Source organism: Alligator sinensis, unplaced genomic scaffold (genome assembly GCF_000455745.1).
Source record: "Alligator sinensis unplaced genomic scaffold, ASM45574v1 scaffold210_2, whole genome shotgun sequence".
NCBI classification, from domain to species: Eukaryota; Metazoa; Chordata; order Crocodylia; family Alligatoridae; genus Alligator; species Alligator sinensis.
Genome location: NW_005841946.1, coordinates 3,144,513 through 3,167,487, shown reverse-complemented (window position 1 = coordinate 3,167,487; position 22,975 = coordinate 3,144,513). Strand labels below are relative to the sequence as shown.

General features: G+C 43.2%; 1 protein-coding gene across 1 annotated transcript in view; it reads left to right on the top strand.

The window, feature by feature from the left end:
- The window catches only part of LOC112549665 (multiple epidermal growth factor-like domains protein 11), a 148,510-nt gene that overhangs the window by 116,993 nt on the left and 8,542 nt on the right, over positions 1 to 22,975 (top strand). The window contains exons 4-6 of the mRNA XM_025199554.1: positions 1,047 to 1,170; positions 4,744 to 4,845; positions 6,331 to 6,431. Of these exons, the coding sequence (XP_025055339.1) occupies positions 1,055 to 1,170; positions 4,744 to 4,845; positions 6,331 to 6,431 (319 nt within the window). The 5' untranslated portion in view covers positions 1,047 to 1,054. The remainder of the gene's footprint in view (positions 1 to 1,046; positions 1,171 to 4,743; positions 4,846 to 6,330; positions 6,432 to 22,975) is intronic.

Here is a 22,975-nt window from a genome sequence, read left to right as displayed (position 1 = left end):
TCAATAAGTTCACACTTGTTTACTTCAGAGATTCAACATCACTTTTTTTTATTTCTTCATCTGCATTCTTTATAATATGGTGCAATAAGCTGACCTCTGTCACTCTAAATGGACTCCCCTTTATAAGAGTTGAAAAGTGAATTGATTTCCCTTCAGTCATGTAATAAGCATATGTCTCTGAGATGTAGCCTGCTCTATTGACACATGTAAACACCATTAAAATTAATGGGAATGGGTTTTGCCCATGGGTTGATAGGAGAATAGATTATTTTAATGGCTCAGTTATTTATTTTGTCAGTGAAGGCAGCTTAAAAATGATCTTCAGTATCAAAAATGCTCCTAGGAAGAATCATTGGAACTATTGGTGTCTTGGGTAGCTTTGCCCTCAAATTTAAGCTCAACTAGACTAAAATCTATGTGGAAGCCTTTGAGTCCCTTTAGGGCATGGCTCTGAATTGTTTCCTTTGATATTTCCGCATTTAACCAATTGCCTGTCTGCAGGTACCAGAGAGGGGCTGCCACACTCAAGGTTTTGTTGAGATTTGCGCATGTTCATGTGTGAGTAATATATTATTTCATTTTGCATTATATTATTCTAAGAATTCTGTAAAGTGATATAATAATTTATTCTACACATTTACAGCAATAAATCTGACTAGAGGGTGAAGTCTTTGGAAAACTTTCCAGTAATCTGTAAATTAGAGGGTTGTTTTTTTTAAATAGCTTCTTTAAAAGACCTTTTTAGCAAATAGATTGTGCTACATAGTAGAAGAGTCGGTATTCAAATCTCAAAGATAAAACATGTAAGGCGTAAACTACTTGCCAGGTTTATCAAGATGTCATGATAAATGGTACTGCTCATTATCACTTCACCCACATTATAGTAATAAATAATTGCCCCTTATACATTTGCTTTGCAGTTTCTTTGCACTACCAAGATTGTGACTGCAACAAGAGTCAGTCTGATGCTGGGCTGAAGATCAGGTGTACGGTTGGAAATATGCAAGTGCTCTCTTTATACATGCTGTTTTGTTCTCTTTATCTAGAAACAAGAATGGTGGTGTGCATACTCTTGTGGTGGAGTCTAAAAGTGCTTACCCTGTCTTTCCTACTGAAAACTACTCTGTCCTTAAATCCAGATGACCCCAACGTTTGCAGTCATTGGGAAAGGTAGTGTATACACAGTGTCATTTTTGTTTAACAGCTGGTTCTTACTTGTATACTTTAAAGGCAAAATTATAATTGCTGTGGGTCAAGTTCTGTCAGCATCCCCACAAGCTGTGTGGCGGATGGCATACAAGAGCGCCAAAAGGATCCATTCTAGGGCTACACCTGAGGGCCTTGTTTCGTGAATATAGTACCCTACCACCTATCCCTGCTCTGAGATGCCTTTTCACAGGCCCTGCTAGAGGGAGTGTCTCAGCGCATTCTGGAGGAAGCCAGGGTTGGATGGACAACTTCTGTCTTGCTCCTTCATGTTTTTCAGTCAGGAAGCTGAATGAAATGGTCAGTTAGAGACCTGCCCTTGAGTACTGATGGAGCAACATGCAGGACTGTATTGGGTATCCAAAGCTCGGTGGTTTAATCTGCCAGATGCCCATTGGCATCGGTGAAAGTTCTGCCTGTGAAAGGAAGTTGGAACGTGCAGATAGACCCCTGGATGAAGAAGCCTGATGGGCTAGAGGCCCTGCTCATGAAACAGAAAGGATAATTTTCCTCATAGTCCTGCCCTGTCCCTGGGCAAGCTGCTCAAATGTTCCTCATAGTCAGTCCCTCCCATAGTCCCCAGTACAGTGATAGGCCTGCTCTGAAAATTTCACCTGTGCAAGTGGGTTCTTCTGAGTAGTTCAGCCACTGTGCCCATGGGGGCCACATAAGTTCAGGGGTCCATGTAAGGACCATCCATAATAACACTGGTGTGAACTCCTTGAGTTCCTTCAGTTTGAACTCCTTGAGTTTCCTCCTCAGGTTCTGTGGGTTATCCCAGCACAGGAGTAAATGTAGCTCATGTGTCCACCACCGTAAATCCTTTCAGAAGAGTAAACATGGATACAGAGCTGAGCAGCGTTATGAAGCTCATTATGCTTTGATTTTGGACACACTAATTAGAGCATTACTTGGCTTATAGGTCAAATGCAGATGTAAAAAGAAGCATGCAGGAATGGTATTTTGCAGTCGCATGGCAAGGTGAGGTGCATGCAGAGCACAGGAGTAAAATATTGATCTTTGTCTGGGGAAAGTCAGCAACCTCATGACCCAATCAAGGATAAACAAAAATTAAATACCAAAATTGATTGGTTGTACTGACCAAGACGACTTTGTTAGTTAGATGTTAATAAATCAAAGGGAAAAGATTAAGTTAGGGTAAGGGGCTGGGTAACTAACAGGATCATAAAATAATAATCAAGATTTTTGAATGCTATTGTTTTACATTAATAATGAGCCACGTAAATATTTTACGATTTGGCATCAATGTCAGTTAAACACGGCCCCCCCACCTCCTGCAAGGTGCTCTACAAAAAGCATACGCGACTCTCTTTTGGAAGCCCGGTTGCCCAGAGAATTGCAGAGCGTGACAGGGAGATGAATGTGTTAATAGCCCTGTTGGCTGACCTTGGTGGAGGCCTTCCACTGAGGCCCTCCAGACAAATATTTTTAATGGCACGATGCTGCAGGACCTTAAGCACATCAGCAATGCCATTGGCTAGAATGGGATCCCATGCAGGATCTCATTCCTAAGTCCTGGTCCTGCAATGAACAAATTCAGCCTGGTTGTGTTCAGTGCAAAGGGATTTATATGGAGCTTGCAAGCCCCTCAGATCTGTATTTGTCTGGTACATACACCTATGATGATGCATCTCAGTCAAGGGTTTTCAACCTTTTTTAACAAGTGCACCCCTTCTGTTTCAGAGTTTCAGCTCGTGTGCCCCTTTCTATTTTTTTTCTGGTTTTTAATGTTACCATTAACAGGAGAGAGGGAAGGGGGTGTGTGTGTGGGAGGGGTGCAGATCCGAGGGCCCAGCGGTGAGGGAGGGAGGGGAGCTGGGGCTGAGGCAGGTGCTGCTTGGGCGGGGCAAAGCGGAGCATGGGACGGAGCTGTGAGCAGCTCATTTCGGGGGCACTGGGGGGGGTGGGCGGGGCGGCCTGCCACTGTGGGCTGGGGCCAGGGCAGCTCATAACCCTCCCTCCCAGCGCTGCTACTACCTTCTCCGAGCGCAGCCTGGCCCAGCCCCCACTGAGAAGAGCTTGGCGCCACTCCAGCCCCAGCCCGCAGTGGCAGACCGCCCTTGCCCTGCATGTAGATCTGGGAGCACACGTCCCCCATGACTTCCCGGGGCGCGCGCCATGGTGGGAGCTGCCCACCTCCCTGCACCCCCGGGATGAGCCACAGCTCTGTCCCATGCCCCGCCCCAGCTGTGCAGCCCCAGCCCCAGGCCCAGCCCTGCTCCTTCCCTCACCACTGGGACCTCTATATGACCCCCTACCCATGCCCCTTCCCTCACAACAGACTTACCAGCTGGACCCGACTGTTCTCCAAGCTGCCAAGCTGTGCTCCTGGCTGCCTGCATGCTGTGCTGTGGCTGTGTGCGTGCACAGGACACTTATCGGCCATATTATTGGCCATGTCAGCCAAAAAAGCCAATTGCTGATGCAGTCAATTTTACTTTATATCAGTGCCGATCCAATATGGGACCGATGTATCAGTGCATCTCTATAAAACAGTAATTTTTTCTCATTTGTTCTGCGTACACCCTGTGATCTCTTTAAGTACCCCTAGGGGTACGCGTACCCCCAATTGACAGCCACTGGAGAACAAATCAAGTCATTTAGGCTCTCTTGAAAATTACAGCCCTCTATAAAGTAGTACTTGTTGCACTGAGAAGTTAGTATATGAAAAGGTCTTGCCCGTATCTTAATTTTTAACCAGTTTCTTCCATTTCTGTACAGAGCAAAGTCTTCAGTTCTGTAAAAGGTATTGCCGCAGTCTGCCCAAATCTCAAATAGTCTCAAACCCAGTTACCACTTTACTCGTGATTTTATGATCTTCAATTACTTCCTATGTTGTTTCTGCTACAAATTAGAAAGGATTAAATTCATGAAGTATAAAAATAAACACCCTTGAGACCTTTCATAAATTTTCCCTTCTTTGATTGGTGCTCCCAATATTAGTTGAAGTAATGATGCTCCTTCATCATAAAATGAAGTGTGAGGATCCCATCATGCTGGCGAAACTCAGCAGCATTAAGTTAATATGTGCTCTCATTAGCATTTTGGAATGCAAGCAAATATTAACAGTCCTTGTAGGAAGCCTCTGATATGATCTAAGAACATGGAGGTTTTGTACATTTTCTAGACTAAGCCATTTTCCCCTATATTGCAGTTTACCAGTTCCCTGCCTCGGCTTTTAAAACTCGTCATTCATATTTGTTCTTAACCTAGAGAAATAGATTTTTAAATTTATGCCCCACGTGCAGCTAAACCGTGCCTTGTAGGCTCAAGTTGGGAGCAGAACCATACCCTTGGAGGAGCTCCAGGAAGTATCTGGCTTCAGACTCTGATTCTGTCCTGGGGAAAAAGTAGATGAAAAGGCTTCCTTAGCTCTGGATATGGCCAGAGTCCCCACCAAACTGATTGTTGTTGCGTCTTAGGCTGAAGTTAGGTGTGGGAGCAAGTCAAGGAAATAAAAGCTTTATATGCTGTAACAAACAGGCTTTTCCTCTTTCTTTCCTTGCCTATTCCTAGCTATGCTGTAACAGTACAGGAATCTTACGCTCATCCTTTTGATCAGATCTACTATACAAGATGTACTGACATACTGAACTGGTTCAAGTGCACTAGACACAGGTAAGTGCTGATCCCCAAGATATTTTAATCTCTTTGCCTTTTCATCTCCCCCTGTAGCTTTTTTTTCTTTATCTAAGCTTCTGTGACACCCTGATACTGAAGGAAATATAGGCCTCGCTGCAAAAAAATCCTCAGAGTTGATCATGTTTTAGAAGTCTTGTGTGCCCATAAATCCTGGGCTCATGGCAGATCATCCAAGGGGCAGCAATTCTTGCATGAGCCTTCATCCAGCTATTTCAAGCAGTTCAGCTGCATAATTCAAGAGGGGACTGACTAGCTTGTTGTGTATCACAGTCTCTCTCTCTCTTCTAGTTCATTGGCTTGAGTATGAGTCAGGCTGGTGGTAACTGGAAATGGATCCAGGCTACAGAGACTGCTTCCAAACCAGAATGTAAATTTAGGGGCTTGAATGGAAAGTTGTTGCTACCTGATCATTTTTTTTCTGGACTGCATGGAATCAGCTGTTGTCCTCAGGGTAATTCCTACCACAAAAAAAAATTCAGATAAACACCCAACACAGTTGCTTCTCTGGAGACCTTGCAAGGGGTCTGATCCTGTCAGCTACTCAGTGTTCTCGAGCCTGTTGACTCGGTGGCAGCTGAAGGTGCTCAACATCTTGCCAGTTTGGCTTATTTTAGTTTGTCAGGCAGGGTCCAAGGCTGTAACAATGCCTGCTTACGGCATTGTTTCAGCTGAAGTAGAGGAGAGTAAGTGAGAGAGATTTGTCTAATGGGAAGGACCATTGATTTTCTGTTCTAGGATGGGACCAAGACCTAGGAGAAGGTTATTTCAGATGAATTAAAATGAAAGGATGCTTTCAAACGTTTGTCATTAAGTCCTCATTTTCCCAAGTGTCACCCTTTCTTGTGTTACAAATCAAGCTAAAAATCCGGCAGAAAGCTTTGTACTCTGGCACTTTTTTGGACAAGAGCCTGCTGTTTTAGAAGCAGTCTTGAAGTGGTTTCTATGCAGGATGTTGCACCATCTTGCAAGACACTCAAGTCTTGGATAGGTTACCTTGTGGAGAGAATGCACTGTGGAGTTAATTTCCAGTCCCACCTAGCAAGTATTAAATGTGCATTACAATGATTCCTGTTGCAGTACCCTGAAAAATGGCCTCAATAGAGTGTTTTGTTGAGTCCAGTCCTGGTAGCTGACCTTACTGCTACACCTAGAAGAATTGTGTTTATTCCTGAAGATGTTTCATGCTCTCTCCTTAGGGCTGAGGCAGTGCTTTAAGGTAGCAGTCCCAAGAAGACCTCTGTTAAGTGGCTGCCATGAATACTGTGTTTATAATCCATGTTATATTTCAAGTTTCAAAATAAGTATTGATTTTTTTTTATTGTGGTTTTTAATATCAAAAGCCTTCATGCATTTTAAAATAATTATTGAATGCTATCCTTGCTATAATTTAACACAAATATAATTCCAACAGTAGGCATTGATTTTCAATACTGTCAAACGGCTTTCTGTCTTGCAATTTAGAATAAGTTATAAAACAGCATATCGAAGAGGCCTAAGAACAATGTATCGGCGGAGATCTCAGTGCTGCCCTGGATATTATGAAAGTGGAGACTACTGCATACGTATGTATAGAGTTTTGATTAGTACATGACCATTACAATTAATTTTGCATTGAAGATGTAGAAAAATCCCCGATGCTAATTCAGTACCAATTAATAATATTAAGGCTTTATCTGCAGAGCTGCTGAGTACACACTGTTCTAACTGAGCTGCTGGCATGAGCTGGTCAGAAGCTCTGAAATTCAGACCCTTATGGTTTCCCAGTTCAGGAAATATGCTTACTTTGCCACATGCAAGGCTTTGAGTATATATTTAAATCCCATTCAAGTCAGTAGGGTGGATTTAAGAAAGTGCTTAAGTGCTTTCCTGTATCAAACCTTGATTCTGAGGGCAACTTATCTAAAACAATGTGCTAATGTGAAGGCTTGGGGTTGGGGGAGATGGGAGCAGTTACAGGACTGAAGTATTCCATAATTTCAAGGCAGAAGTATCCGAAAAGTTTGCACCTCTTAAACTTGAGGGCACAAAAACCGCCCCCAATTTTTATGAGATCTAGGTAAGTCAGTGCAAAGGAAGGATGGTCAAAGGTACGATGTGCTTGTAACAAGGTTATGTCCAATCATTGTACCCGTCAATGCATTGCGCTTGTCAGGAAGGCTGTTCTAATAGCACCATGCAAACAAACGCAAAGCATTTAAGTGAGTCTGTTCAGTGTGAAGGCCCAGTTAATTAACCTTGTCATGTGTTTCAATGTCAGGGACTTTCAGCCGTGGGTTCTTTAAGGTGTACTATTCCATCTGTTTGCTACACTGGGCTCAGGGGAGTGATGAGTTAAGTGAGAGCCCCCCCAGCCTCTGAGCAGAAGCATGGCCCAAGAGGGATCCAGATTTTATTGACAGAGAGGGAGTCACAGAATGCTATAGAAGTATAAATGCTGCTGCCCTCCCCCCCCCCCCCCCCCCCCCTTTGGCTGTTAAAGCCCCCAGTTAAACAGGGTTTTTAAGGTAATACCTAGTTGTGTTTAGATTAGTGGAACTCGTATAGCCCTAGCACTCTTGTGTCTGGGCACCTCAAAAACATAAATGACCCTAATTGTCATTGATGCTCTTCACTTCCTTTATGCTGCTCTGTGAGAATAAAGGGCCTTGAAGTATGCAAAGCTGCTTTAGGGTCCGATCTACAAAATATTTAGGTGCTTAACTTCTGTGCTGGTGCCTAAACCCCCATTAAAATCAGGTGGAGTGTAGATGCCTGAATCTGGCCCATGGTATACAAGAGGAAGAAGCAGGGCTGGTGCTTCTCTTCTCCCTGCAAGCCTTTGAAGTAGGGATGTAGAATTAGCCTCCTTTTACTGAGACACAGAGAGATCATAGAGAAGATGGGCTGGAACAGGCCTCCAGAAGTCATCTAATCCAACCCCCTCCTGAGGTAGGATCATCCCTATCCAAACCATCCTATGCAAATCCACTGTCTGACCTCTTAGCAAAACTACATAGTCAACTCTGAGATTAATGGTTCAATCCTTCAAGGTGCTGAGCACTCTGAACCCAGTCCAGTGAAACATTGAACAGATCTCCTGACTTCACTGGAATGACTTGTGCTTAACATTAATTACTTGCTTAGGATGATAAAAACGTTTTGGTGGCTGATGTATATATGAGTACATGCTCGTATTATTGCTAGCATGAGCTCTGTGGCTCAGAATGCCCCTCTGGTGCACCGCACTGTTCATTTTCACTTTTATCTCTAGAATGTATTGATTTTCTTTCTTCCTTTTAATTTTTTGCTGTCTATGAGGAGACAATGGGGAAATGTGCTTTTCCAGTGGTTCGGAAGTGGTGCAGAAAGTGTCTGCTTTGCACAGGGCATTAACATTTATTTTTAAATCAGTTCATCTTAGTTAGAACATCTTAGTCAGAGTTATGCTCTTACCATTCTCTGGTAAGTTTTGTCTTTCTGTTGCTGATAAGGACCTGTATATACTTCATGCTGAAAGATTGTGCTAATGCAGCACAGTCATTGTGTATCTGATCAGAACAAGAGTTTTGTGTTTGACTTTAATATGTGTCAAATTATGTGTAGGCAATACCTAACATCTGTCCAGAAGATGCACATCCACAGGTCAGATCCTTGCATTACCTATATATTAATGAAATGCTTATGGATTCATGCATGAATGGGAACTTCTGCACTTTCTTCTTCCCGGATTCTGGTAGAAGAGGAAAATCATTGCTGACTCCTAATCTGCATTCAGTTTGTCTTTGGGGACAAGGAGTAGGACTGTGTGGCCAGAGATGGGGAAGGAAAGAATATGTTTGGGGGGGTAGGGGGAATAGGATCCCAAACTATGCTAGCTCTTCTAGCCCCTCTCATCCCTGAGGATCCTGTAGGGCTGCAGTAGCCAGGAGAGGAATTGTGTGACATGAGGAATTCTCTGTGGCATTTGCTTTGTTTGTAGGTACCAGATGTGACCAGGTTACTTTCTACCCCAGGGCACAGGGGTATCATGTATCCTACCACAATAATGCTTTTCTTACCAGTATCTTTTTTTCCACTGTATCAGCTCCCACTTTAGTTTTCAGCTGTATCACTTTTTTCAAGACTGTTTTTTGGTTCGTGTTCCTCTTGACCCTTCACAGCAGTTATTGCTGAACTACCAAAGGGAGTTTCCCCTATGTGCCTGTGAGAATGACTTGGGTGGCCTAGACTGTGTGTCCTACCAGTAACCATCTCTGCCTCTTTCATCTTCCGTTTTCCCGCTTTTCTATCTTTAAATGTCCTGGCATGTTCTGTTAACCTTTGCATGGATCTAGTGTTGCTGCACCACATTTCCCCCAAAGATGTACACATCCCTTGTTCCCTCTGCACATCACCTCATTGCTGTCCCTGGCAGTGCTGCCTTGATGGAGCTGGTCTGGAGTGTTCTAGTCTGCAATGGTCCTGGAGCAAGGAAGCTCTCTCCCTGCAGCAGGGATGCTCCTCTCTGCAGCCTCACTCAGCCAGGCTTGTAAAATTTATTCCATTCGCAATAGGGGGAGCTGCTAGTGCGTGGGGAGGGGAGACTGCATCCCACAGTGCGTATGATGATCAAAAGAAAGTTTGATTAAAAAACTGTGTAGATTAAAGGCTAATTGGTTCTTCTTTCATTAATAGCAGCCTTTATTTCTTCCAAAAGTTAAATAGCTTTGTAATTAACAGTGACATGTTTAGACTAGCGAAAGCTGAGTTTAAATCTCTATTAATGACTCTTTCTTGGATTAAAAGCCAAGGAGAAGGCTTTGGGGTTATTATTTTGATCCTTTCCCCTCTCATTTACTGCCGTTTCAAAGGAGCATCAGGTGTATTTTTCTTTCCTTGGCTCTGGTGCTGGTATTTGAAAAGCAGTAGAGCACTGATTAGAGTCACGCCTGCTTCGCCTTCACAGCTCAGGGAATCCAGGATTCTTGGCTCTGCCTCTCAGTCCATGATGTCTTCTTCATCCTTCTTATATCCATTTAAGCTAATGCATGTTTTCAGCGTGGTTGGTGAGCAAGGGGAAAAGCCATTTTAGTTTTTGAATAGTAAATCCACCCAGGCCTTCATTATCTGGAGTAAAAAGCTTTTTGGCATTGGAACTATCTCCTTAGGTGCTTGCAAAGTGCCTAATACATTTTGGGATGCTGATAATAAGAACCAATCATCCGATATTCTCTCTCTGCTATGGGAGCAGCTATTAATTTAAGTTTGATCCTTAGGCCCTGGAAAGTCAACAGCAAAATTCATATCGACTTCAGTGGGAACAGGCGCAGAGTTCATTTTGTTGTTAAAGAGATGAATTTTGTCTGTAATAAATCAAAGGATTAATACTGCTGATTAGATACTGAACTAACATTTGCAGCCACTCTATGACATTCCTTTCCACAAAGCTCTGGCAGAATCTTTTGGTTGTAACTCTCAGCGCCCTGTTCCAGTTCAGTCCAGGTGATTTTTCAGGAGACCGCCAGTGGTGCTGAATTGGATTGAACAGCACACTGGTTTTGCGTCATGGCTGAATGTTCGATTGGAATTGCACTGAGACCATCAATCTCATTTTACTGGTGACCTAAGATGGATGTGAGTTCCTGTCCAGAGGTGAAAGGGTTAGCAAAATTAACCTACTCAGCACCTCGCCATATAGATTTGGGAACTTTGAGAGAGGGCTTTGTCTCTGTGGTGTTTTGCTTCTGTGTTGCCTCCCCAGGAGAGATTTTTAAATGAAAGCAGAGTAAAGGAACATGAAAAATTCAATGAGCACATACATGCATTTCTTTCCAGTAATGTCCTATGAGTGGTTCCTACCATTCTGGTAGTTGTGCAAGATGATTTCCCCCTCTCTGAATATGTTTATACATGACATAGCTTTCTGCTGGGCTGTCTCTGAAAATAAACTGCACCATCTAGGTAGTAAATCAGAGCAACTATGATTTACTATACTTTGTTTGCTAAGGTAAGCTTTTGGCAAAGCAAATGCATAAACTGCAGAAGATCTTCTTGTTGTTTTGTTTTTTTTAAACAACCACAGGGTTCAAATGCCCTTCAGGCCCATCATAAAGGATTTTAAAATTATACTGACCAGATTAGTATCTGTTAGAGAGAGCAGCTTTGAATCCTTCCTCTCTGCTTTGAAAAAAAGAAAATATTCCCCAGGCCCTTTGTGGTTTTTTCCTTTGAATTGATGCTAATTGAAGATTTCCTCTTAAAAAAAAAAAAAAAAAAAAAAATATCAGGTGGAAAGAACCCCTCATTTGCTAAATGGCTGGGGTTTTGTCCGGGAGCCCACTGCTTTGTTCAGTCTTCCCTTTTTCATCTTTTCATCCTTACAGATTTGTTTGAAAGGAAAAGTTTGTCCAAGGTAATGAAGGGACAAAGATTTGGGCTTTAGAAGAAAGGATAGTGGGAGTAGAAAACGGTACTCCCTACCTTCCTTCTGCATTCATTTCTGACAGAAGAAAAGGACAGGCGCGTGGCCATTTGGGGACTCAGCGTCTCTTGATTTCCAACAGTTTATTTCTGTTTTCAAATCTAGCAATTGCAGCTTACTGATGACTGGATGGTCCAGTACAGGGAGCTACTTACCCCCTCGCATAGTTGGCTGGAAGTTTTGTGGTGTTCGAAACCCAGTTAAGCGGATGTTGTCTGGAAAGGGTGTTGCTGATGTCTTCCAACTTCCCACCATACAGTCCTTCACGTTGTAGTAAATTCCATCATTCTTGGAACTACTTGGACCCCTTTTCTAAGAGACACCATGGATCTCTTGGGTAGGATCTCTGCTGGGTATGCCAAGCAGGTTGGATTCTAGGCATATTACTGGGGGAGGGGGCAGGGTGCTGAAAGTTTTCACTTCTGCCAGTTCTGTCAATAAAAGAAAAACATCTGACCCTGCTGCCAGCACATGCCAATTTGACTTCTTTCATTATCTTTGGATTCACTTTTAAAACAACGAAGGTGAATATTGTTACAGTAGTTGGCCATGTTGGTATTGTGCAGGTTTCATAGATTCATAGAAGTAGGGTTGGAAGGGACCTTGTAGATCTTCTAGTCTGACCCCCTGCCCTGGGCAGGAGAGAAACTAGGCTCAAATGACCCCAGCCAGGTAAACATCAAGCCTCCTCTTAAAGCCCCCAAGGTAGGAGCCAGCACCACTTCCCTTGGAAGCTGGTCCCAGATCCTAGCCGCCCTGACTGTGAAGTAGTGCCTCCTGATATCTAGTCTAAGCCTACTCTCTAGCAACTTATGGCCATTATTCCTTGTTACTCTGGGAGGCGCTTGGGGGAACAAGGTCTCTCCCAATCCCCACTGGAACCCACTAGTAAGTTTATAGATGGCCACCAGGTCCCCCCATCAGCCTTCTCTTGTGAAGGCTGAACAGGTTCAGGTCCCGTAGCCTCTCCTTATATGGTCTGCCCTGCTGTCCCCGGATCATGCGGGTGGCCTCCTCTGGACCCTCTCCATGTTGTCCACATCCCTCCTGAAGTGCGGCGCCCAGAACTGGATGTAGTACTCCAGCTGCGGCCTGACCAGTGTCACATAGAGGGGGAGGATCACCTCCTTGGCCCTGCTTGTGATGCATCTGTGGATGCACGGCAAGGTACGGTTAGCCCTGCCGACCGTGATCTCGCATTGTCGGCCCATGTTCATCTTGTAGTCAATAATGACTCCAAGATCTCTTTCTGCCACTGTGCTTTCGAGAAGGGAGTTCCCCAGCCTATAGGCATGCTGCTGGTTCCTACTGCCCAAGTGCAGCACCCTGCACTTGTCAGTATTGAATCCCATCCTATTTTCATTTGCCTACCCCTGTAACCTGTCCAGATCCCGCTGTAGTATGTCCTTCCCTTCTAGCGTGTCCACCTCACCCCAAATCTTGGTGTAATGATTTCTATCATGATTCTTAAATGGCATGTTCCACATCTGTTTTTATTTACATATGGAGTTTTGCACAAACTCCATTTTTCTTTTTTTTTTCTTTTTTGTTACTTAACCTTGGTGGTACTTGCTTCTCTCCTACACCTGAGGAAGGGTGCTTTGTATCCAAAAGCTTGTCTAAAATCTCTGCCAACTATTCAGTTGGTCCAAAAAAAGCTATCACAGCCCAAAGTATCCTTCTTGCACAAGTATTCCATGGCTAATAGTTTAAGTAATAATAACTCTTAATAGCTACACAAGCTACATGCTATAGCATATAATTTTATATTCATTGAGTATGGCCATTCATACCTTACCACTGCACTGAATTTTACCCAGTAGCCTATATAGTGTAGTGTTTGTTTGTTGGTGGTGGGGTTTTTTTTAATCTTTCAAAATACTTTTTCGTTGGAGCCATATGGCTAGATTATTAAACATCTGTACCATACAAGTAACAATTCCAAAGCTTCCTGCCATCTGGATGAATTACAATACTTGCAATGCAATGCATATGTTGCAACAACACACCGACACAGCAGTCAAGTATACTTATGATGAAAAGAAAAATAATAGCTTCTGTGATCAGTGTAAAAGTTGTGTACTCCTAGAAATCATTGAATCAGCACTTTAAACTTCCTGAATATTCATAGCATTTGTTCATATCATGTCAGAAGATTTGTTGATTTTTTTTTTTTTTAATTTTCTCTCCACATCCCTTTTTCAAATGCCAGTGGATCATTAAAATCTTCAAAGAAATGTTGCCCCCTGTTTTAAATTTCCCTTTGCCAGCATTCCTGTATCTTTTTTTAAAATAAATTTTCTAAGTCTTAACAGATTTCAAACAATATATTATTCTTACCTTTATAGAAGCATACATTAAAGCTGGTGCTAGTGCTTTGTGTAAGAGCCTGTGTATTACATTATTCAAATATACAGTATTCTGAACATCAATAATGCAACATAAATTAAGGGAAACAATATAAGAATACAGAGATACTCTGTGCCAAGGGACATATGTTCTGTCTCTCTCCCTCCCTGTCCTTTATTTTAAATCGGTATACAGTGAGAAACAGTGTGTGAGGTCCTTGTTCCTTGGGTCCATTGACTATGGAATTGAAATGGGAAAGGCATTGGTTTGGAATTTCTCCTTTTTATACCCCTTTTGGGTGCTTCCATATCATTTTCCTAATGCATAGTGCTACCTGTTCCCATTCAACTCTCCGAATTCCTCTCCCAGTGCTGTGTTTTGAGGAGTTTTAGCTCTCCCTTCACAGACATGGAAAGCTAATGAGAAAGGACCAGACAGACTGCAGCAGAGCTGCTTAGTTCCGACCGCTCTTCTGCCACACTTGGCTACCTTATAGCAAAGAGAGTAGCTCGCAGCTAATATTTAGAGCCTACTAAGCATATAGTGAAGCACTGTAGATCCAAGCAGCATTTGACAGAATGTGGCCCTTCATTGGATATGCTGACCACATAACCCAGATTGCCTTCAGGCCTGTGTCCTCCATCTGCAGCTCCCCAGTAATGTCACAAGGGTCCTCCCGTGTCAGACTCCTTGCTGTCCTGCTTGTTAACCTAAGATTCAAAAAGAAACATGAACTCCCCTCAAAGCTTCCTCACTGACTCCTACATCCATCAGGTTGGCTTGTCCCTAGGCCCTCTGGATGTGCGCTCTCTTTCAGGAGAGATTCCTTTGAGGGTGCTGATGCAAGTGATTATTTTGTCCCATGATTGGCCCCCTGAAGTGCTGTACAGCTGTGCCCTTACAGAAGTGCATGGCTGCAGATCTCTTTAAAAGGGCCTATCCCCTGACTATCTAATCCCTCATTACACGATGCAGAGCACCGTCATTAACTTGTGTAAGCACGTGCTGGGAGTGGACACAGCCCAGCCCTACTCATGGCACTGCCTTCAGAATGGGAGAGGGGAAGGGAGTGGAGGGAGTTCCCCCAAGGTGGGAGGTCTCCAATCTGTCTGCCCCATCCTCTAGCCCTGGCTGGGCAACCCCCAGACCAAGCTCCCTCTGCTTTCTTCCCCCTACTTCCCATTCTGAAGACAGCACTGGGACTGGGAAGGGGGAGGGGCAGGGTTAGGAGAGAGCAGCTGCAGATTTGCAGCTGTGCCAAACTGCAGCTTGATTCCCTAACCCCAAGACCCAGCAGCAAATGTCTGTTGGGTCCAAGGGATCACTGTAATACATGGCACTTCTTGTCCTTTCCATTTTCCAGCCTACCTTATTCTGAGCCCATCAAGCAGACCACTGCCCTTGCCCATTGCCTTCTCCCTGGGAGGCAGGCTATACCAGAGAGGGGCTGAGCACTGACTCTTAGAAGCTTTTGCTGTTTGGTGTGGTGCAGACAAGACAGGGTCCAAGGCAGCTATTCAGGTAAGGTACTATGTAGAGGTCTCTGGTGGAGGCAGTGAAGGGCTTCATTCTCTTCTCTCAGATGTCATTCAAGCTCTGAAATAGTCCTTGAGGTTAGTGATGTTACACTGATGAAAAACAGGGCCACAAGGTGGTGGGAGAGGGGGTTCTGAAGGAGAAGTACCACGCTTCATGGAGAGGAGGACGAGAACTGAGGAGCAGAAAGAAGGGTTGGGTGAGGTGCTTTGATGCATTGAGTCACCATAGTTAGATAACTATGGTAGGAAGTTAGATAGTTAGATAACTATGGGAAGAAGACTTAGAGTCCCTGGCGATCTCTGTAGAGCAACAACGGAAATGCTTTCCTGGATGCTCTGGCCTCTTTGCGCCTAGTTAGTGGATGGGGATGTTAGATTCGAGGTGGATGCAACAGGAGGGACTGTGGCTCAAGTATGCTCAATTATGCTGGCACTAAGGAGGAATGAAACCTGAAAGAGCCACAGAGCCCATCCGATGTGGATTCATGTTTGAATTCAAGCAAGTCTCTGTGGAAATTTTTTCCTGTAAGCTCACTTCACTGTAGAGATGCTCGGGAAGTGCAAACCCAGTGTAGCCCATGAAAGTTGACAGGGTCTTTATGGATTCCCCTGAGGCCTTCACCCCTACAGATACTGTAGTACCTTTGCTTCCCATCTTCTGTGAGCTTCTCTCTTTCTCCTCTGACTGCTTGTCAGTGTTGTGGTGCCTCGCTAAGGCTCCAGCCTGAATTGGACAGGTCCTGGTGTATAACACCTGCCAAGTGATTATTAAACAATCATCTTAAGAGAGAGTTGCCATCTGTACGATCAATTCAGATGTATTATGGGCTTGTCAATCTTCAGTAAAGAACTTAATCCCGCCCGTGTCAGCTTTCCACTTCTGGTTTTCCTGCCTGGGTAAGAGCTGGTTTGGATCCAATTTGATGCAAAGAAATGGTAAGCTGTACTGGTGTCTTTTGCTGCCAGAGCCAATGTGGTGTGTGCTGCTGGAGGAACAGTGGCCTTGCATTGCTTTCTAAGTGCTACCTTGGCCAGTCTCTACTCATGGTCAGGATTTTGGCAAGCTTACATGGATAGGTTTGCCTGGCTGACGGCCTCTGAGCATTTGTGCACCAACAGTGGGCCCAGAACATTTGCAAACAGTCCAAACAAGACCTGGGAACTTCATTAATAGTCCAGGAGTGTAAGAAGCCAGGTTGACATCTTCAAATCAATAAAGTCAAAAAGCGAAAGGACGGGCAAAGTGAAACACATGTTTAAAATTAAAGTTGTTTTCTTAAGTCCTCCTTTTCCTCCCTCCCCACTGTAATGGATTCATTTTCCTTCTCCTCTGTTGCAGTTTCAGAGCATGGGAGAGAAAAAGAGAGCCAACTAAATCAAGATGACCTTTAGAAAGGGCTCCTAGTGTACATACAGATTCTGAGATAGCATCTTTTCACTCTTTTCTATTGTAGTCTCCTCCAACTGTGACCCTCCCCTTGTTACTTGTCACACAATAGCTCTAAACATCAGGGAGGCTCTCAAAAGTTGGGAGGTAATTCTCTGGCAGAGTCCTTGTTGATTCAGAAAGTGCTACTTGTCAGTTTTTAGCTTTCCCTTCCCCCTTTATTCGTTGCCCTATGACTTCTAAACTGTACAGGAAAATGAATCAGTCTTACTCTGCAGATGCCTGAAGTTTACATAATGCACAAAAATAGAAGCAGCCTCCCCCTGTGCCATATTTGAGAAGAAAAGGCTCATCAGTGAGACTCTCATTAAACTTCCATACTTCTGGCATTAATGGCAACCAAAGCCTATCCAGAAAGCTGGTGTGAAACCATCGTTATTTTCCAAGATGATTATTTTAATAATGTAGATATGCCACTGCGTTCACCGTGTGAGGTAGAATCAGACAAAGAACAAACAGCCTTTCCTTTTCGCATTTAGGAACCTGTGCACTAAAAGCAGTTACTTTTGTCTTATCTGTCCCTTTGAATTACTTAGCACAGGTCATGCTTATGTTAAGTTAGCTACAAAGCAACAATGCCAGGCAAGTCTGTCACATCAGATACTGGATGAAAATAGTTGCATAACTCAACAACATTACTTTCCTGTTTGTTTATATAATATACTGCATGGCGCCTGAAAAACAATCCAGCTACCGTACAGCTGGATGTACGTAGTCTGCATTTTATTACTTGATAGGTTTTTAAAATGTATAGGAAATAACCTATCATGTAAGGTTTTCAAAAATCCCTGTGATTTAAGAGGTTAAAGAGAGACTAGAGGCACAGATTTTTAAAAGTGCCTAATGATACAGATGGGTACCTAAGGGAAGGATTTAAAAGGACTTAGGTACTTGCCTCTTACTGAAACCATGCTTTTGCAATTATGAGCCTGAATTTCAAAAGCACTGAACACTGCAAGTCCTTAAAAGTTGCTGGGAATCAAAGGTGTTCAACCTCTCCAAAATTAGGCCTTATATTAAGTAATTAACAATAATATTAAAGTGTCATTGGTAGCATTCAAAGTTACCAGCCTAACTGCAGCTTGCAGCAGTGTTGTCATGTGATTGAGCTAGTTGCTAATTTATTCAGATATTGCCTTGACCTGTGAGTTTAGCATCAGAGGAGCAAGAATTCAAGAGGATGCTTGAGTAGCCAGCAAGTAAGTTGAAAAGCATGCCATGGGGCAAAAAGGCTGAGCTTATAGCAGGAAAAGGGCTTGTAAGTGGCAATGGAGCTATTCCTAAAAACACACATGAGGCTATTCTTGAAATCATTGCTCCTTTTTGTTCCCTAATTGTTTTCAATGAGGGAACAGGATGAAATTGGCTGATTGCTTGAAAAGCATCTGTTAACACTTCATAATCCAGCATGAAAGAATTCATCAGACATCAAACAAGGCTAATTAGAAGAGTGCTCCTCTTTCTACTGTGTTGGGTTTTTTTGTTGTTTTTTTTTTTTTTTTGCTGTAGCTGTTACCAGGACCAACCATGAGAAATCTGCATTTTCTGCAGGACCACCCTGAGTACAAGCTGTTCTCTTTGGTTATGCACATAGATGCTCTCAGTCTTTCCCTTTTACTGTTTTTTCTGCATTTCACTTTTGTTTGGTATATGGTGGTTTATAGCATGGCACATTCTTTTCCCTTTAATAAACATTTCTTAATGTGCCCTGGGGAAAGTTTTGTATGAAACTGCAGACCATTAGAGATTTCATCACAAAACATTCTTTTCTGAATCAGTATTTTTCAGAGATATTTTTCAATTTATGAACTTTACTTCTTTTGAGATAGTGGGCAAAGAGATGCTTTCAGCCTGTTTTTAGGTCCAACGTTTATTTTTGCTTTAAGAAAGGAAAATTCCATTTAGCAATCCTGCTGCTTTTATTGATTTGTATTATGGTAGCACCCTGAAACCCATTTTGCTAGGTAGCATATGAACCTGTGAACAGAAAGATGGGCTGTGTCCCAGTGATGAATAAGAAAGTAAGCATCTTGGGATCTGCATGTTATGGAAACTGTCTTGAAAAAAAGACTAATTTCATTTTAAAGCAGACCAAATATCCTACATGCATCTTAGCACAGATATAGCACATAAGCAGGCAAAATCTGCTCTCAGCTACAACCTAGTAACTTAACCAACACACTAGGTCTGCTGACATGAAAAGACTTCCTGAGAGAGGCTGAGATGACACCAGATTCACAGTTTGGCCTATCTTCGTACATCCACAAGTTTCAGATTTGCAGGTTGTCTGCAACCTAAGTGCAGTTACTTAACTATTTATCAAAATGCTATATAAATATTATACTGTACAAATACTACAGAAGTGTCACCTGTGTCGAAGGAGACTAGGCATGTTGCCCAACTATATTACGGGGGTCAGCAATGTTTTTGGGAAGAGTGCCAAAAACACTTGCACCCTTGACTTGTAAGAGGTTGGTGTGCCAAGGGCGGATGGTGGGGGAGCCATGAGGGACCCAATCCTTGCTGTAGCAGCGCAGCCCTGGTCCCTTCCCTAAAGTGCAAGTGCCAAGCAAAATGCCCTTGCATGCCACAGAGACATGCGTGCCAGAGGTTGCCTACCCCTGCTATATTGTATATGTACTGGTATATATTTATGTATACATTATATATAATATAGTATATACTATATTGTGTGTGTGTGTGTGTGTGTGTGTGTGTGTGTGTGTGTGTGAGTGGAGATGTGTGTGTATATATATATATATATATAAGAGGCTGCTGAGAACCTGTTCACTCTTCCTAAAATCGGACCCCCACCCGCCAACTACTTTCTGGTTTGAAGTGAATGTATGAATTGTGGGCATTGTGTAGCAGCATATCTGATCAGAAGTCAGATTCTGTCAGTAGTACGATGTTTTCCCTAACAATTAAATGTATAGGCTAGACAGCGAGCCTGATTCTTTAGTTACCCATACTCTCACAGATTAAAGTAAAGTAGCAGAAATCAGTGGGATTACCCGTGTTATATTTACGCCCTGAGATCAGCATCATTCCCAGAAGTTGTACAATAATTTATTTCTTGGATCTCTTTTCTGGCGCTATTCAGTAAGTTACTTTGAAATGCAGCTGATACATTGCCATGGTTCTATCTAAGGGTGAGAATACCATATGTATATAAATATTGCATCCCCACTAAGGATAGTATAGCTCACCCAAAAGACTAGAGCGTGATCTTCAAACAGAATGCCCTTCTCTCCCTGGTCTCATCAGTATGACCTCCATTTGCAGGGTATGGATTGATCTGAAATGAAATCTGAAAGGCACTGGCCCTTCAGGACCTGAGCCGTATAATAGCCTGGCTTCAATGACAGCGTTGCCTTAGAAATGTGTCCATATTCATCCTATTTTGGGGGTGAAATAAATAAACAATGTTTGTTGTTAGATTAGGCTGATGAAAGTGGGAATCATCATGAATGGGGGTCTCATTTGGAAAATCAATATTTTCCTCAAGGTGCTGTAGTACTAAAAGTCACTGAGAGGAATCAGTGGTAGTAAGGTTTTATTACGTCTTGTGTTGCAGCGCAGAGAAGCCAAGAAGCATAGTGCAGCTGGGAGTTCTTGATTTGTCTTCTTCTGATCTTTGCACTTGTGACAACATTTCTCCATTCACCCATCCTCCCTTACATGCACAGTGGTCCACATACTGTGGACCCGTGAAAATCAACTGTAGCCAAGCCATGTCATTTACTGATATAAACATGATTGTCATGGTATGATGGCCATAATTCATGGCTAGCCATCAGTGGGGGAATTATAGACACGTGGTAATGCTGTTGATTCAAAAAAACAACATTTCATGGGAGCTGGCATGTGATGGATAGAGTTTGTGCCGCAAGGGAATTCGCTTAATATCGTGGGTGGATAACCTTTAGCAGAATGTGCAAATGCTGCAATTCTGAAGTGATTTCCCAAGAACAAAGGTTTCATTGCTGTGATATTGTATTAAAGTGTTTAAGGCCAAGACCTCCTTTCCTCTATGACACCAGGGCTCCAGTTGTACATCTGAGGGCAGAATCTAGCCTGGTAATCGATGTTGTAATTGCTTTTTTGATAATAGTCCTTTGCTTTGGTGTCATCCCACATGCTGCAGTTATTGCAGTTAAAATTGGGCAGGGACTCGACCAATGTTGGAATCTCTGAATTGTCCACATTATTTCATAGGGAAAAACTAGGGCTATTCATAAATCAAAGCCAGGTGATTCAGCTAGTGAAAAGCACCACTGGAAATGCACTGCTGCAGCAGAGTTCCATGTGGGCTGAGACATGATGGAGGTACTTACCTCTCTGCCTGGACAGGAGCTCTTGGGACGCATGAAAGCTGCTGTCTGTTGCTCTCTGTCTGTGCTGGAAGAGCCATGCATCGATACCACCGAGATGCAGAACGCAGATAATTCTGCCTGAGGGGGGCATCTCTTGAAGAGAAAACGGAGGTGGGATTTGATAACTGTTCAGATACCTGAAGAGCACTTACAGAGAAGACAGAGATGGGCTTTTCTCAGTGACTCCAGGGAACCAGACTAGGAACAATGGCTTCAGGGCTGCAGCAGGGGAAAGTTAACTTGGAGATTAGTAGGAACTTTCTGACTCTGAGGGTGGTCAGACATTGGACAAGGTTACCTCGAGTGGTTGTGGAATCTCCATCCCTGGACGTTTTCAAGAGAAGCTTGGGAAGACGCTTGTTTGGGGCAGTTTAGTTGGGCATGATCCTGCCTTGAGCAGAGGGCTGGACTAGATGACCATATGAGATTCCTTCCAGACCTATTTTCCTATAATCCTGTGATCTAATGATCTCTTCTTCCCCATTACCTACTAACATTGTACAGCAGGGACATCTTAGCTAGGCACCTGTTTTTCCCAGTTGAGATTTCCCAGCCCAACAAGACCTCCCTTCTTAGGACAAGAAAGCAGGGGAGCTGAATCCCCCCTGTGGTTAGGAACAGGAAGGATAAAAAGCAGGAAGAAATGCTTTTCCCTCCTGTTCTCTTTTCTTAAACCTTGAGTTTCACAATACCAAATCTTATTGACTCCAGTGAGGTCTGGGGGATCAAATCCATCAAAATTAATAGTGTGGAGCAGCAGAGGAAGAGGGAAAGTGTTAAATATTTCTATCTCCTGCAGAAAATCCCATTAGTTATCTTAGAGACATCACATAAGACCGTTCAGAGGTAAAATCACATTAACTTTGCAGGTAGTAAGATCAATTTCCCAAAGAAAATTAGTTAGTGGAAATGTGTCTCCCAGAAATTGTGGTGGTTGGTGAATTTAACCAAAAATGAAAGGGGGGAGGGGGGAGGATTTTCCCAGGTCATGGGCTCTGCTCCGCTGATTCAGCATATGGTTTAACCTCATTAACAAGTTGAACAAGCATGCTATTTCTCACAAAGTGCACTAATGGTTGTTTTGAACCTCACGGTTGGGGGTGGAAAATCCTTTATCAGAAAATGTTAAATGCTGAGAATAATCCCAATGAATATTATTGTACTATAACATTGATTACCCAAATTGATTGAAGCCACACGCTTTCACTCTGTGCAGTAAAGGGAAATTATTGTTTTTAGCTGCAACAGCAGTAACTTTATGAAATCAGTCACTGGCTTTAAATGATCCACAATTTATTAATATTTTAACTGTTCCCAAAGAGTATCTTTGAGCCCAGCATTATTTGCCTTGATGGCAATGGGAGCAAGACTGGGCCCTGAAAGGGGTAGCCCCCTTGCGAGTCCTTCCGACTTCCACAAGCCTAGGATTTCACCCAGAGTTGCTCTTCAATGAGAGTTGAGGACCGATTGTGGGTCTACCTCCTTCATTCCTGCAGAGCCTTGGAGGCCAAGCCATCCATGTCAAGGCTGCAGTCGTGGTCCCTGGTAACGTATGAGGCTCCCCTCTATGCTTAACTATGTTCTTAGGCCTGCTGAAGATGGACGTTAAGGGTATGTCCTCATTACAGCATTCACCTGAGCTTTTACCCATCACCCACCTTCTGGCAATGCACAAACTCTCTTATCTGAGTTTTTAGCAGTAATTTAAATCCAGGCTAGTTCATCTGGTTGGGGATGGAGATTGAAGCTTAAGTGCTATCTTTAAGGGTTATCTGCCTTTGTAAGCTGAATGACTCGTGCTGATAAGTCACCAGTGCTTTTCCACAATTCCCCCTCTGTGCCAAGGCAGACAGAAACTTTCTCCTACTGCTCTGTGCAAAAATCATAGATCAGTCCATCTTAGTGAGACCTCAGTCTTGTTCCTCTGACAGCTCCTGCTACCTTCTGCCCCAGGGAA